The 17,593-nt window shown below is 36.9% G+C and overlaps 1 protein-coding gene across 3 annotated transcripts in view; it reads left to right on the top strand.

Annotated features, from left to right (window-relative positions):
* The window catches only part of ADCY1 (adenylate cyclase 1), a 334,238-nt gene that overhangs the window by 270,165 nt on the left and 46,480 nt on the right, over positions 1-17,593 (top strand). For all 3 annotated transcript variants that reach the window (XR_003566882.1, XM_027837234.1, XM_027837233.1), the window contains exon 12: positions 13,375-13,464. Coding sequence is in view for 2 of the 3 variants with exons in the window: in XM_027837234.1 (XP_027693035.1) it covers positions 13,375-13,464 (90 nt within the window). In the remaining variant the exon portion in view is untranslated. The remainder of the gene's footprint in view (positions 1-13,374; positions 13,465-17,593) is intronic.

Raw genomic sequence — 17,593 nt, 5'->3', positions numbered from 1 at the left:
TAGTATAAAAGAAACATCCTTATCCCACATAATTCAGTTTTCTGTTATTTCCTTTGTTATGGGTAACTGTAACAGCAACCAAATACATATCTATCAAAGTCTGGTCTGTAACAGTATACAGTAACTATGCTTTATGCACACACATATTCATAACTATACATAGTTCTCTCATGATTAAGGAAGTTTTCCTGGAAGCTGAAACATGGAAAAAGAATATCCCTTGATGATTCTATAGGAGTTAACCACTACTAGTTTAATGGAATCCTTTGACAAGTGAGAGGTAGTGATGTTCTTATCAAAATATTTTTCTTTATAGGCAAAAAGATACAACCATGATTAAGGGACCTGGTGTTAAACAGTTGCTTTAACAGCCAGCAGATAAACACAAGCCTAGTTGTCTAGTGGATATAGCTCTATAAGAACAAGTCAAGCTTCAGTGGCTAATCATCTCAGACTATAGCTATTCCCAGATAATTTGGGTGAAAGCATTCATTGATTTGAACTATCTGAACAATTGACTTAATTCTAAATTTTATTTTGCCAGCAAAAAGCTGACCAGAACCTTATTGCTATTTTCCCTTTCTGAATACTCAAGGCTTTTCTTCTAGTAACTACGCTTTTTTTTTTTTTAGGTAGATGTTAACAAAGAGTCAGGCTTGCAAAGCATTATGCAGTTTGGGCAGCATGCATGTTTGATCTCAGTAAATAGTAAAATCAGCTCTTCAAAAGTATTAAAGACATTATATTTCACTTAATCTTCAAAAATGCACAAATCTAGCTTACTAAATAGCAACTGTAATGGGAAAAACTACAACATTTGGTATAATTAGAGATAGATTTAGAGTTGGAAGGAATCTCAGTGGCCAACTAGTCCAACATTCTCATTTAACAGAAGAGCCCAACGCCCAGAGAGATTAAGCGGCTTGCTCCGGATCACACTGCAGTAAGCATCAGAGGCAGGATTAGGAACTCGTGTCATCTGACTCCAGCTCAGTGCTCTTTCTTTTCATTATTACACTGTGCCTTGAAGCTGAGGGTTTGAATTCTGTTGCTTCCATTTCTTAGCCACGTGAGCTTGGACACATTTGCCTTTCTGGTCATCGGTTTCCTGATCTTTAAAATAAAGAGATCAACTAGGTTATCACAAAATCCTCTTTTAGCCTCAAAATCCTGTGATCCTATAGTTAAGCTATTCAAATCCATTTTTAAAGTCTTGGAATTGCCACTATTAATTGATTATCATTAATTAATTTAGTCAGTATTTAATTCCTTCAATGTGCAAAGTTCTATGTTAGATTAAAAAGATGAATAAAACTCGATATGTATATTCTAGTAAGAGTGACCAGTTTTATGAAAGTAGGTCTTATACAATCATTGACCATATAAACAGTAGAATAGATACTTTCCCTCAAGGACAGTGGGAATGCTCCTCTAATGGATGCTAATTCACCTGGCCCGTTCTTTGCATACCTGTCTAAGAAGACAGAACATAGGAATCCAATTGGAAAGATGCAAAGTTCTATGGGAGATAAGAGAACAGAGTGATTGGACTTGATTTCAGTATGATTATTTTAGAAAGGGCTTGTTTGGAGCAAGAAATCTGGGTAATGGAACCACCTATTTTCACCTCAATAGGCAGCGTTAAACAACTAATTACCTCCCTTTTTCTCCATCTCTACTCTACACACAGCTTGTTGATCATATGCCATTTTCCTGAGGGTGATATGATTTTTCCTAGGATACTAGGATGCAGTCATATTTCCATGCTTAAATGGAATCTATTTTAACCATTTGGGTGCTCTCTCCATCAATAGTAGTAGTTGTAATAATAGCAATAGAAATAGCAGCAGCACTGGCACCAGGAAGGGCACTTGTATTTTTATGTAGCTTTTTAAGGTTTGCAAAATGGTATCCATTACATTACTCGTTTGATCGACACAACATCCTTGTGAGGTAATTGCTAATGGTATTATCATTTTATAGATATGGCATCTGAGCCCCAGGGAAGTTAAGTGACTTTTGGCTTAAGTTACATAGTAAATATTTAAGGCAGGATTTAAATTCAGGGATTCCTAGCTCCATGTTCTCTACTAAATCTACCCATGCCACATTATCTCATCACTGAAAAATCACAGCCTGTCATTAGCTTCTCATCCTTGTCCAATTCTTCCCATAAAGTATGCATAGAGGAGCTACCCAATTACTCGACCAGAGCTTTAAGCATTATGTGCACATGAGTGCAAAATTTTGGGATTACCCCAATTATCCCTTAATCTCACAGCATGACGCAACTCCCTTTCTGATTATGGTATATGATTGGAATGTATGCAGTGAGTTATATGAGTAATAATAATGATAAAAATAATAGTCTTTATGTGCACATTAGGTAATGTAGAAAAAGCCAAAGCAGATTTGGAAAGAATCCTAACAAAAATTCATACAATATTAATAAAATATGCCTTCCAACCCTAAAATTAATATATTCTCACCAAAAGGAAGAAGATTGATAAGCATTCTCAGAACACTTGATAAATTATACACACTCATACAGAAATACCTTTAGAATAAGCAACAGTAAACCCTGATAATAGCTGCATACCACTGACTTTGTTGAAGGCAATCCAAAACAGTTTACATTGGGAGAGAACCATTAAAACAACAAAGCTTTAATATGGCATCAAGAGGTCAAGATTGTATGGATTCTTGAGTCACCTGACAGTACATTTAAAATATAGTGGACTATGAAGTCCTTTAAACCCAGGAACATTCAGGACAACTAGTCTTTGGTGTTCCATTAGTCCAATAGATCTGGAATTTCATCCATGTGGCCACTCCCTCCATCAGTGCACATCAAAACCCAGCCATTTCTTCTTTTCCTGAGCAATTCTTACTCCGTAATTCTTCACAGAGGAGCCACTTAATGTGCTGGAGGTCATCCTCTCCATTTTGATAGCTACATACAAATATTTATAGTTCTATTCAGAAGTGAAAGCCCAACTTGACTGGGTCCTTCCATTTCATATTCTAATTGTGACACTAGAACTCTGTGGTATATGGGAGCCCTGTGTACTTTACTCTTCAGAGATATTAAGGAGTCATTTCAACCATGTGGACTATACTGCTTGTCCAGACATATATTTGCTGAGCCATTTCCCAATCAAATTTATCCAGAACCAAGTCACAAAATCATAAAGTTTTAGAGTTGGAAAAGCCTATGGAGATAATCTTAGTATAGTCTTATCATTTTGCAGGTAAGGAAAATGAGAATCAATAAGATTAAATAACTTGCTCAGAATGCCATGGGTAGATAAGAGCAGGGCAGAGCCTAGAACTGCCTGATTTCTGGTCTGATATTTTGTATAATTCCATGTTGCCTCAGGCTCTTTTCACGAAAGTTGAGATTTCCCATGAATTGTTCTCTGTGAACTCAAGGAGACTCATAGAGATCATCTCATTCTTTTCCAAGGGTTCAGATGCCATCTGTTTTATCATTTGCTGTAGAATTTTTTCAGGGATTAACATTTACCTTTCTAGTCTACAGTACCCCCCCATCCCACCCCATTCCCTTCCACTTTAAATTGATATACAATTTAAACATCTACATTGAACAGAGATGTATAGCTGAATAGGATGTCAGAAGTCCTCCAGTACTGTATTTTATAAGTAAGGAAACAAACAGAGTCCCAGAGAGGATAAACCATTTCCCCAAATTCACACAGGCAGAACTGGGATTTGAACCCAGCTCCTTTCCCTTTAAATCTAACATGTTTTCCACCCAGGGGTGGAGAAACTGTGTTCTCAAGGTCACATGTGACCTTCTAGGTCCTCAAGTTCAGCCCTTTGACTGAATCTCAACTTCACAGAACAAATCCCCTTAATAAAAGGATTTGTTCCATAAAACTTGGACTCAGTCAAAAGGCCTCTCCCAAAGACCTAGAAGGCTACATGTGGCATTGAGGCTGCAGGTTCCCCACTCCTGTTTCTATATCAACTCTGACTCCTCTCCTAACATTTCTCTAATGAATGAAGAAACAAGCAAATGAAAGAAAGAAAAAAAAAAAAACATTCCTTAAGCACTTATTATGTGCCGGTCACTGTGTTAAGCACTGGGAATACAAGTAGAAAAATATAGCAACTTCATTGATGGGGTGTTGGGTTAAATCAAATATTTACTAAAAGTCTATTATGTGTAAAGCACTAAGTATTATTGGCAGTATCTCTTAGATCACACCTTCAAGTTCTGTCGGCATCTTGGAATATTTGTAACTTACAAAATCTGCCTGTATCAATTCTGCTCTTACCCATGCGGGTCCAACCCCCTCACCTCCCAACTTGACCATCATGACCAAGATATGGTGGAGATACAACAGGAAGACATCTCGTTCCTTCTCCTAATCAAAACAGGACAATGAAAATTAGATAATTTTGTCAAGATTGTCTCATTCTCTGCTTATATTAAATTAATCTGTTCCATATGAGTTTCACAAATGAATCATGAACCAAAAAGGAGCTATGTTCTTAGGTACATTTCACTGAACCTGGGATTACCCTTAGAGTGTGCAGAGTAAAAATATGATGGAATTGATTCCCTTGTCAAAGAATGATCCCTCCTTGCTCTGCAATACACCCTCTACTCCACTATTCTCCTCCTAGTGCACTGTGCAATAGCCTTTATTCTATAAAAAGTAGGTGTTTTGTTCTAAGATTTAAACTGTTTCCCCAATTATACTTTATCATGCTTGTCACACTGTTGACATCATCTTCTTATGGCTTCCAGCACATTTTAAATGCCATTTCCTCTCCGTTTCCAGCTCTGAGATGCTGACATGCCATTATTTCAGAAACTTTTAAGAATAGTGGTAGTGTCATTTCTGTCTTTGTTGAGAATATGCTTAGAAGCATGTTCCCAGCAACCTGCTGTGTCAATGTTTAGGTAATTGTGGGTCATGTTCCTGGGGGATTTTCCTTTTGTACATACTAGAGAAAGCTGTCCCTTTTCTCCACAGCAGCATCCTTTGCTTCCTTTTATAACGAAGAATGTCTTAGTATTATATGTGTTATACAAACAGATCCAAATAGGCAATCAGTCATTAAAAATAACAATAACAACTTCATATTATATTTCATGAGATAGTGAAAAGAGTGATCTACATAATCAAAGCCTCTGGGTTCAGATTTCAGCTCTGCTACTTACTGTGAATTAGAGCAAGAAGTCACTTATCTTTCTTGGGCCTCAGTTGCCTCAATCATTAAAAAAAAAAAAGGCTGAACCAGACTGTCTCTAAGAGCTTTTCTTCTTTTAAACCCTATGAACTTTAGTAATAATAATGATAATAATAATAATAATAACAACAATAATAAGCACTTATAAAGCCCTTTAAAGGTTGCAAAGCACTTTTCATATATTATCTCTTTTGATTTTCATGGCAACATTGTAAAATAAGTACTATTATGATCCCATGTCATAGATGAGGAAACTACTCTGGGTCACACAGCTAGTAAATATCTGAGGCAGAATTTGAACTCAGGTCTACATGACTCCAAGTCTAATGCTCCAGACTGTTACATTGCCTAGCTTGCCTGTTTCTTGAGAACAAAGATAGCTAGTTCCATTTTCATGTTGTTTCTTAGCCTAGGAATATTTTTTAGAAGGCATAAGCATTAAAACTATAAAAAGCATGTATTTGTTGAAGATTTTTACTGAAACTAGGGTTTTTAAGAAGAAAAAAAAAACTCTTAATGACTCTGTGGCCCAGTATATTCTAGGGGAATATGTTGATCAATGAATCATAAATTATTCATCAAGCATTTGCTAGGTTCCTGTCTTTACAAACAAGAAATACAAAATATCCTGCCTCATCACATCAAGGGAGTTTGTCAATACCATATCATCCCAATTGTGGATTCAAAGTCATCGTGAGGGAGAAGACATCAACAATTACTCCTGATCTTGTATGGTAATTTTTTAGTTATACCAGACTCTTCATGACCCCATTTCAGATTTTCTTGGCACAGACAGTGGAATGGTTTGTCATTTCCTTCTCCAGCTCATTTTACAGATGAAGAAACTGAGGCAAATAGGGTTAAGTGACTTGCCTAGGGTCACACAGCTAATAAGTGTCTGAGGCCTGATTTGAACTGGCAAAGATGAGTCTTCTTAACTCTAGGCCCAACACTCTATCCACTGCACCACCTAGCTGCCCCCATCTCCTTAGTTCTGAAACAAGGTTGGAATTTCTCAAAAGGAATTTTATGGGTTAACTAAGGGGTTAAAAATTACAAAACTGTATATGGAGATTTTATTCATCAACTAAACCACACTTGGGCTTCAATGATATCCCTCCCCATGTACCCAGTTTCCCTCGGACTGCAAACAAGATCTTGGTAAAAGGTTCAACAGGATTGTGTCAAAAAGCCTGCTTTCATCTCTCCCAAGCTCTAGGCCAACATTTACACCTGTCTATTTGTCTTCTCCACCTGAAAACAGCATTGTGCCTCAAACTCAGCATGTCCAAAAGTGAATTCATCTTTTCCCCAAAAGCAGATATTCCTTCTGAATAGCCTATTTCTGTTAGGCTTACCAACTTTACTCCAGTCATCGCAGCTCTGAACAGCCATAATTTTTTAACTCTTCCCTGTCCTTTGCTTCAATTCTATTCAGTCACCAAATCCTATAGATTCTCCCTCCTCAATATTTCTTGATTCTCATAGCAGCATTGCTTCCTCTTTTCCATTCCTATTGCCATTTCCCTATTTCAGCTCTCCAATGTCTTTCTCCTAAACTGTTGTAATAGCCTTCTAACTGATCTTCTAGCTCTAGTCTTTCCTCCTTCCAGTCCATACTACATATAGATGTCACATTAATCTTGCTAAAGCACAACTCTGATAACATCACTTCGCTGTCCAAAACTTGTAATGGCTGTCCAATGTCTTTTCAACTATATCCAAATGTCTCACTGTTCCTTTATGCGTCTACCATGTTTCAGCCAAATTAGATTATTTCAAGACCTGTCATTGAGTTTAGCACTTTGGGCCATGTACTGTATAATAGGTTCTTAATAATTAATGTTATAGAGGCATCATTCTTTTTTCTAAGATTCTCTTTCTGTTGTGCTTAACTATATAGATGGATCTTTCATATGAGTATTTTTAGAAATACAACTCTTTACCAACAAGATCTGTAGCCTGATAACCAGGCCATTGGCCCTGGAGTCAACATATTTCAAAGTAGACCTCATAAAGATAAAAAGTTAAACTGGCTTCTGATGACTTTAGCTATGCAGAATAAACCTAAGAGGAAAGCACAGCAATTTTATATGATTTTACAAAAGACAAAGCTTCAGAAATTCCTGAGAAATGATTAGTATTCACTTTAAAAGAAAACGACTAATGTTTGATTTGAAATGTAAGGAACTGGAGCTTGATCAAAAACAAAAAAGGGACAGTTTGAAAGCATTAACTAAAGTAATTTTAATGTTTTAAAAATTAATATCTTTTGTTTTTATATCACTTGTGTTTCTCAGTATGTCCCTCCCCATGACTCCCCCCAAAGAATCATTAATTTTCACCAAGAGGGAAAAAAAAAGCAATTGAGTTTTAAAATACAGGAGCAAAAATAATATTCTAAATGTGCTTTTGGATTATTTTTCAAGTAGACACTCTTTTTAACTCCCAAAAGATGATAATTTTTCTCCCCTCAGTTCTAAACTCTAGTTTCTGTAGGTTGAAAGGCACATATAAAAAGCAGAAGGTTGAAAGACACACATAAAAAGCAGAGTTTTAGTTGAGTAGGCACATATATTAAAAAATATCAGCATTTGATAATTTGTGTTACTCTAATTTCTTTCTCCTCAGTATTCATCCTTGGATTTTTTTATATAAAGCAAATGTTCTTAAATCCTGTTTGTGTTTGTGTGTGTGTGTGTGTGTGTGTGTGTGTGTGTGTGTGTGTGAGAGAGAGAGAGAGAGAGACACACAGAGAGACAGAGATTTGGCAGTCTGGTGAAGTCTGTGGACCTCTTCTCAAAACATTATTTTAGAGTACATAATATGAAATAGGATTATAAAGGAAACCAATTATACTGAAATACAATTTTTGAAAGATGCTTTAAAAAACAAGTCTACAAGATGTCTGGTTAAGAATTCTAAAGCTTCTGTTGCTGATTGGGATCTGTTTTCCCTTGCCCTAGATAAGAGACAAAAGCAACTTTTGATTTCTGCATCAAAACCCCCTGCCTTGTAGTGAAAAAAAATTATATTTAGAGATGAAGAAATTGGGTTGAATCTCGCCTCTGATGATGCCCATCTATATGATATGGCCAAGTCACACCACTTTTCTGAAACTAAGTTTCCTCATTGGTAAAATGATAGAGTTGGCCAAGGAAATCAAAGACAAAAATAAAGGACCAACATAACAAAAGGCAATCCACTGGAGTAGGAAATAGCAAACTATTCCAGTATCTTTGCCAAGAAAACCCCATAGACAGTATTTGCCTGACACTCTATGGTCCACAGGGTCATGAAGAGTCAGACATGATTCAGTCTTGTCAGCTTCCACTTCTGGGAGCCAAGATGGCGGAGTAAAAAGGTAGTTGCTCTCACCCTCCCCTATCAACCTCTGAAAACCCAGAAAATATCACCCCAGAAAAAACCCTGGAATAACTGAACCAGAAGAAAGACAGGGTGCAGCAGTGCAGTAGCCCAGGTAGCTAGAGGGATTAACGGGAAAGGCCCCTCTTACCCTGGGGGAAGTGGAGCAATAGGGAACCGGGAATCACCCAGCCAGCTAGTGGAAAGACCCACTTTAGCACACCAGGAGGAGATTCTAGTGCCTCGGCATTCCACAGCAAATGGGTCTCCCAGTGCCTCAGCAAAAATAAGGGAAGCAGCACTACAAGGGGCCCCAGGTGGATAAGCACCCTGCAGCATTCATCTGAAAGGAGCTGAAGAAAGCACCTAGAGTTGCCCGAAAGTTCCAGCATTGTTGATTCCAGTCCAACACCAGGTAAGCTGTCAGAACCCTACAGGCTCCAACTGCCAACTAGAAGGAGATCCCGAAGCCCAGGTGATGGAGTAGGCAAACATCAACAGCTGGACTTCTGAGTGCTGCAGTGAGGGCGGGGGAACCAGTGGAAACCAGCTCAGAAAAACACCAGGTGCCCCGGCATTCTACAGCAAAGGAGTCTCCCAGTGCCTCAGCAGAACTAAGGGAGGCAGTACTGCAAGCGGCCCCAGGAAGAGAGATTTACATGTGAATTCTATCAAACATTTAAAGAACAATTAATTCCAATACTATATAGACTATCTGGTAAAATAGGTGAAGAAGGAATCTTACCAATTCTTTTTATGATACAAATATGGTGCTGATACCTAAACCAGGAAGAATCAAGACAGAGAAAGAAAATTATAGACCAATTTCTGTAATGAATATAGATGCAAAAATTTTAAACAAAATATTAGGAAATAGATTACAGCAACTTATCACAAGAATAATACACTATGACCAGGGAGGATTTATACCAGGAATGCAGAGCTGGTTCAATATAAGGAAAACTATCAGCATAATTCATCATTTCAACACCAAAACTAACAGAAACCACATGATCATCTCAATAGATGCAGAAAAAGCTTTTGACAAAATACAACACCCATTCCTATTAAAAACACTAGAAAGCACAGGTATAAAAGGAGTCTTCCTTAAAATAATAAATAGCATCTGTCTAAAACCTTCAGCAAGCATAATATGTAATGGGGACAAGCTAGAAGCATTTCTAATAAGATTGGGGGTGAAACAAGGATGTCCATTATCACCACTCTTATTCAATATCGTATTGGAAATGTTAGCCTTAGCAATAAGAGAAGAAAAAATCATTGAAGGTATTAGAATAGGCAAAGAAGAAACAAAGCTATCACTCTTTGCAGATGACATGATGTTATACTTAGAGAATCCCAGAGAATCAAGTAAAAAACCACTTGAAATAATAAACAACTTTAGCAAAGTTGCAGGCTATAAAATAAACCCACATAAATCATCGGCATTTCTATATATTACCAACAAAGCCCAACAGCAAGAGATAGAAAGAGAAATTCCATTTAAACTTACTGTAGACGTTATAAAATATTTAGAAGTCTACCTCCCGAAACTAACCCAGGAACTCTATGAACACAATTACAAAACACTTTTCACGCAAATAAAGTCAGATCTAAATAATTGGAAAAACATCAGTTGCTCATGGGTAGGCTGAGCTAATACAATAAAAATGACAATTCTACCTAAGCTAATTTACTTATTCAGTGACATACCAATCAAACTACCAAAAAATTATTTTATAGAGTTAGAAAAAATAATAAGAAGATTCATTTGGAAGAACAAAAGGTCCAGAATATCAAGAGAACTAATGAAAAGAAATGCAGGGGAAGGTGGACTAGTCATTCCAGATCTTAAATTGTGTTATAAAGCAGCAATCATCAAAACTGGTTGGTATTGGCTAAGAAATAGAGTGGTGGATCAGTGGAATAGGTTAAATATGCAAGACACAGTAGTCAATGACTATCGTAATCTGTTATTTGATAAACCCAAAGACCCCAGCTTCTGGGACAAAAACCTACTCTGTGACAAAAACTACTGTGAAAACTGGAAAAGAATATGGCAGAAACTAGGCCTAGACCAAAATCTCACAACATATACCAAAATAAAGTCAAAATGGGTACATGATTTAGATATAAAGGCTGATACTATAAGCAAACTGGGAGAGCAAGGAATAGTTTCCCTGTCAGATCTATGGAGAACAGAAGAATTCATAACCAAACAGAAGATAGAGAACATTACGAAAAGCAAAAGAGATAATTTTGATTACATTAAATTGAAAAGCTTTTGTATAAACAAAGCCAATGCAACTAAGATTAGAAGAAAGGTAGAAAATTGGGAAAGAATTTTTACAACCAGTTTCTCTGATAAGGGCCTCATTCCTAAAATATATAGAGAATTAAGTCAAATTTATAAGAATCCAAGCTGTTCCCCAATTGATAAATGGTCAAAGGATATGAACAGACAGTTCTCAGATGAAGAAATTAAAGCCATCTCTAGTCACATGAAAAAATGCTCTAAATCACTATTGATTAGAGAAACACAAATCAAAACAACTCTGAGGTACCACATTACACCTATCAGAATGGCCAACATGACAAAACAGGAAAATGATAAATGTCGGAGATGTGGAAAAATTGGAACACTAATGCATTGTTGGTGGAGTTGTGAAATGATCCAACCATTTTGGAGAGCAATTTGGAACTCTGCCCAAAGGGCTATAAAAATGTGCATACCCTTTGACCCAGCAATAGCACTTCTAGGGCTATATCCCAAAGAGATCACACAAATGGGAAAAGGACCCATATATACAAAAATATTCACAGCAGCTCTTTTTGTGGTGGCAAAGAATTGGAAATTGAGAGGATGCCCATCAATTGGGGAATGTCTGAGCAGGTTGTGGTATATGAATGTGATGGAATACTATTGTGCTATAAGAAATGATGAAGAGGCTGATTTCAGAAAAATCTGGAAAGACTTGTATGGTCTGATGCTGAGTGAAGTGAACAGAACCAAGAGAACATTGTACACAATAACAACCACGTTATGTGACGACTAATATTGATAAACTTAACCCTTCCTGTCAATGCAAGGATCTACAACATCTCCAGAAGCTTTGTGATGGAAAATGCTATCCACATGCAAGGGAAGAACTATGGAAGTCGAATTGCTATTTTTTTTTTCTCTTCTGTTGAGTTTTATTTCCTCTTTCTGATGGTTCCTCCTAGTGGTTTTAATTTTTTACTTACAACATGCCTAATGTAAAAATATGTTTAATATGAATGTAAATGTATAGCCTATATCAGATTGTGTGCCATATTGGGGAGGGTGGTGGGGAAGAAGGAGGAGAAAAATTTTAAACTCAAAAGCATATGGAAGTGATTATTGATAAATCAAAATAAATTAATAAAAAAAGAAATAAAAAAGGTGATCCACTGGAGTAGTAAATACAAACTATTCCAGTATCTTTGCCAAGAAAACTCCATAGACAGTATTTGCCTGGCATGCTATGGTCCACAGGGTCATGAAGAGTCAGACATGACTGAATGACTGAACAACAATCTAACAAAATATTCATAGCATAGGGAATAAAGAATTGTATATAAAGCTGTCACACATAGGGAATGGTTAAAACAAAACAAAACAAATATGCTTCTGCCTCTGTATCAACCTGGAGCTTCCCTGAGCAGTCTAGAATATACAACCCTTCCTGTGCCTTCCAACCTGGAATATTCCTCTGTAAGACCCATCTCTTTCTCCCATTGTGGTGTTCTTCTTGGGGCCACCATTTTATGGAGGAGACCAAGATGGCCTTCATTTCCTCCCTAGCCTTGTTCCTGGCTTCCAGCCTTCATAACCATACCTCTACATTGGGTAAATTCATTTGCTCACAACTGGTGACAGAGACACGATTGAAGTGCCAGCTCCTAGAGATGTTGGCTTCTTTCCAGAGCCTTTTTCTCCCCTCAGAGACTTCTCCCTGAAGAGAATCTAGTACTATGTTTCTTTTCTCTCTAAACTGGAAGTCAGAAACCAGCTCTTGTCAACTCTATCCCTCACACAGTTGCACATCATTGAGTTATCAGCCTCCACCAATGAGGAGAGACCTATGCAAATGGGCTTTGAGCTTCTGGTTACAATATAATGGACTTATTTTGCCACAAGAAATGATAGGGAATCATTAGAAGATGTATATGATCTGATGCAAAGGAAAATAAGCAGGACCAAGAGAACAATATGCACAATAACAACAGTGTAAATAAAAAGATCCCTGAAAGGAAGTTGAGTTTTGAGTTTAAAAGACAAATGATAAATATCCTGGAAAAGAGTATTGTTACAGAAGAAAGGCAGGGGCTACTAATACAGGGTATTGCAGATATTATCTAACAAGTTCTTTTTTGCAACAAATGTATTTGCTTAATTGTTTTCTTGTCACAAGAAAGAGGGAATGGAGGTACAGGGAGGAATGATAAAGACAAAATGCAAAGACAAAAAATATCAATGAAACATACTCCCCAAGGTCACACAGGTAGAACATGAATGGCCTAGGATTTGAATGCTGCTCCTTCATCTCCGTGGTTGTTCTTTCCAAGGTACCACACTGTTGTTTTCAAATGTATGTCCTTGGAAACAGGGGATAGAAGAACTCAGAAAGTTGGAAGTTACATAATGGAGGAGACTAGGTAGAAAGATGTGAAATGCTGGTTTCCTTCTATGTGTTTTTAATATATTTTAAAATGTGATTAAAATAATGTTTGTCAAGAGTAACAATATTTTTGTTTCTTCAGTGTTTTCCAGGGTGCCTGACAATTCAAATTCGTACTGTTTTATGTGTTTTCATCGTAATTTTACTTTACTCTGTGGCTCAAGGATGTGTGGTGAGTATTTGACTTTCTAATGCAAAGACAGAATTTCAGCAATATTGTTATAAATAGAATTGCACATTTTCACTAACTCTTCAAGTCTAGTAGCTTCTAGTCAAACCACTATAGAGCCCAATTTTAAAGTTGAACATAGAGTTTTAACAGATGGAAAGATGCATACTCTTAAGGTCTTATTTTTTTTTTCAGGCAATTGGGGTTAAGTGACTTGCCCAGGGTCACACAGCTAGTAAGTGTCAAGTGTTTGGTCTGAGGCTGGATTTGAACTCAGGTCCTCCTGATTTCAGGGTTGGTGCTCTATCCACTGTACCACCTAGCTGCCCCCAAGGTCTTATTTTCTTAAACATATTTTGACTCCTTAATAAACAACAAATTGTAATTTCTGCCTTTTGACTCCCTAAACAGTACTGTACATTTGGATCTACCTATGTAGGCCTACATCCGTTTCCAGAATATTTTTAGGAGCGTGCATCTTTCAAAGCACTATGCTTGGAATCAAGAAGACTCATTTCATGATTCAAATCTAGGCTCAGACACTTACTAGATGTGTGACCCTGGGCAAGTCACTTAACCCTGTTTGCTTCAATTCCTCATCTGTAAAATGAGTTAGAGAAGGAAATGGCAAGCCACTTTAATATCTTTGACCAAAAACCCTAATGGTGTCACAAAAAGGAGGATGTGACTGAAATGACTGAGCAACAACAACAAATCTTCCTCTAATGTGCATGTACTAGCTGTAAACTCTAAATTCAGCAAAACTAAGGAAAGGAACAGCCCTGGTCAACGGAATATCTTCATGAAGACTTGCCATCAAAATCATCCGTAGATGACCAACTTTCCAAGAGTTACAATAAAAATGCACTCACGGCTAAAATATCCTCAACATATGTTAATACATAATGGTTTAGAAGGCATTTCCACAGTCTGAAATATCAGTGAAAACAAGCCAGATGGGTAGGTTTTGTGTATGGACTGGGAGTCAGAAAATCTGAGTTCAAATCTTACCTCAGATGTGTACTAGCAGCATGACTGGGCAAGTCATAACCTCTTAACCTCAGTTTCTTCATCTGTAAAAAAGGGATAATAGCTTTATATAGCACTTCAAGGTTTATAACAACCCTATGAGGTAGAGGTTAGCTACCATTATTGTTATCATCATCATCACTCCATTACATCGTGACATATCAATGAGTAGGAAGATGGGAAGAATATTCTCCACATTTTAATTCTAGGGGTAAATAGAATGTTGGCAGGAATTTCACTTTCTTCTTTTTATATTGAGGATTTTGTGTGTGTGTATGTGCGTGTGTGTGTGTGTGTGTGTATGTGTGTGTACAAGTGTATGTGTGTGTTTAAAACACAAATGCAGCTCTAACCCTAACTCTTGAAGCCAATCAAAGCTGCATATGCATACAGGGAAGGGGAAAAGAGGAAGAAAATAAGCATCTGTTAAGTGTCTACTGTGTACCAGATCCCCACAATAACCCTGTACTAAATTCTTTATGCACATTATCTCATTTGAGCTGGGAGGTAAGTGATATTATAATCCCCATTTCACAGTTGAGGAAACTGAAGCAAGCAGAGGTTAATGAATTTCCTGGATCAAACAACTAGTAAGAGTCTAAAGTTGATTTTGAATTCAGCTCTTCCTGATACCAAGGTCAGTGTTCTATCCACTGTACCACCTAAGTGTGGTATGAGGAGCCACGTCTTTGTACCATTAGATGATGTGGTTGTATGTTTGCTGGCTTTTAGGCATCACTTCTTAGGACATAATTTTAATTCTTTCTAAAGAATCCCAAAGGATGTGCATGACCAAATTTTGATAATTAGAAGCAACTGTTGTATAGTTAAAAAAAAAAAAAGGCACTGTACAGTCAGAAGTCTGAGTCCTAATCCTGGCTCTGCCACTAACTAGTTTTATGACCATGGGCATATCATCCAATGCCTTTGAGACTCAGTTTCCTCATCTGAAGAATGAGGAAGTAGGGAATCTTGGTGGTCTCTTTTAGCTCGTCTATATGCAATTAATATTTTGCCATTGAAACATCTTCACAGTTCTGTCAAAATAATATTACTCCTCCACAGTGATGTAAACTGCACAATCAGAAAGACAAGTTCTAATCTGACCTCATATATTTACTAGCTGTGTTGCACTATGCAAGTCATTTAACCTCTCCATGTTTTTGTTTCCTCAACTATAAATTAGAGACAATAGTACACCTTCCTCCCAGGGTTATTGTGAGGCTCAAATAAGATAATATTTGTAAAACACTTAGCACAATGCCTGACACCCAGTAGGTGCTGTATAAACACTGGCTTTTGTTTTTGTTTTTATTATTCAAGGCCATGAATTTTATTAGCAGTATTACAGGTGTGCTCAGACTGCTACACAAATACTGAACTCTACCTAGACTATTGTGGAGTCAACTTCAGACTCTGGATTCTTTGTAGAGTTCCAGAATAATGAAAATCACTAAAACTTACAATTTTAGGTGAAAGTCACAGTGTTTATTTCAAATTCACTTTGCTCTCTCTGAGTCTGTAAGCGAGGCATATTTCCATTCCACAGATTCTGCAACTTTAAAATGCTTTGTTCATTTTCTTTGTTGTCACCTACCTCACAACAACCTTCAATTTGCTTAAATCCCATCAAATATCTTGAGTTCCTCTATGTAAGTAAATAATAGAAATAAAAGCAAATTAAAACCTGAGATTCTTTCACTGGCAGATGTCTGAAAATCACATTTTATGCTAAAGCTTTAATAAAATCTTAATCCCTACTTCAAAGTGTTTTTTTAATGGCATAGTTTCAGTTATACTGTGGGTCAGACCCTCTCCCTAAGCATACGTAGACGTGCATATCAAGTCTGTAGGACTTATTATAATACAGAAAACCTACATGGTAGGTATCATACTTGGTCCCTTATCACCAGCATTATTGAAGTTCATTCTTTATGCATATCCCATTTTTCTTGTTCTAAAATTGGATTAACTTGACAGCAAAGAAATAAAGAGGCTGGGAACATGTCAGTCATATTTTTAAAAATTGATTTAAACTTTTATATGCTCAAAGAGTATCAATGGAGTAGGCACAAAAACTATCCTCAAGAAGTCCAAAAAAGTGAATTAAGTGAAAAAAATCTGCAAGGAATAATAATTGGCATTCATATAGTACCTCAAGGTCTACAAAGTGTTTCCTTACAATGACCCCATGAGGTAAAAAGGTAGTACATATGAGGAAGAGTTTCAGAGTGATTAAGTGACTTACCCAGGGGTCACATAGTAAATGTCCAAGCCAGGATTAAAACTCAGATCCTTAGTGAGTCCATTTCCAATGTTATTTCAACTATATTACATTGCTACACTATAAAAAAAATTTTTTTTAGGCTTTTTGAGCAAAAGAACCAGTTAACTAATTACATTTAAATTTTTTCAATCCATTATTTTTGCATTATATTGGCATGGCCTCAGTGACACTATTTCCATCCTTGTTGGCCCATGGGACAGCAGGGTTATGGATGGATCAGTAATGAGGGTGAGGTGACCAGCATTCACCACAGGGCTCTAATATTGATTTGGGAAATTTACTTCTTTCCCATGGAGGTCTCACACCCCATGCCTCAGGGTCATTTGCTGTCAGGCGTTGTGTCTCAGATTTCTACCCCTGTCCTGGAAAGAACCATCCCCACACAACTGCACCCTAAACCAGTATCTTCCTAAGGGGTTGGCCATGTTTCAGGGGCTGGGGCCAGAATATTCAGGACACTGGCAATCCTCTCTCTAGGTATAACAGCACTTGACTAGGAGGAAAAATCCTCTGTGTACTACATTTTCCTCAAACTGAGTTTGTGCCCAGGTCCCAGAATTCCTGGTTAAGGCCCCAGTCATAGAGAACAGTAATATGTAATATTATACACACATATATGTATAATATTATATACACCTACATACATACATAGTAATGTATAATATTATGTACAAATATATGCATAATATTATATACACATACATATATAACATATACATACACATATTTAAAGAAAGAGCTGGGGGTAAAAATGAAAAAAGAGAAAAACCTTATTATTGAAATGGAATTTTTTTCTGCTAAATATTCATTCTTTTT

This window comes from Vombatus ursinus, unplaced genomic scaffold (assembly GCF_900497805.2).
Source record: "Vombatus ursinus unplaced genomic scaffold, bare-nosed wombat genome assembly UNPS02014820.1, whole genome shotgun sequence".
In the NCBI taxonomy this organism is placed as follows: Eukaryota; Metazoa; Chordata; class Mammalia; order Diprotodontia; family Vombatidae; genus Vombatus; species Vombatus ursinus.
Note: the sequence above shows the minus strand (reverse complement) of the source record. Positions and strands in the feature narration are given on the sequence as shown.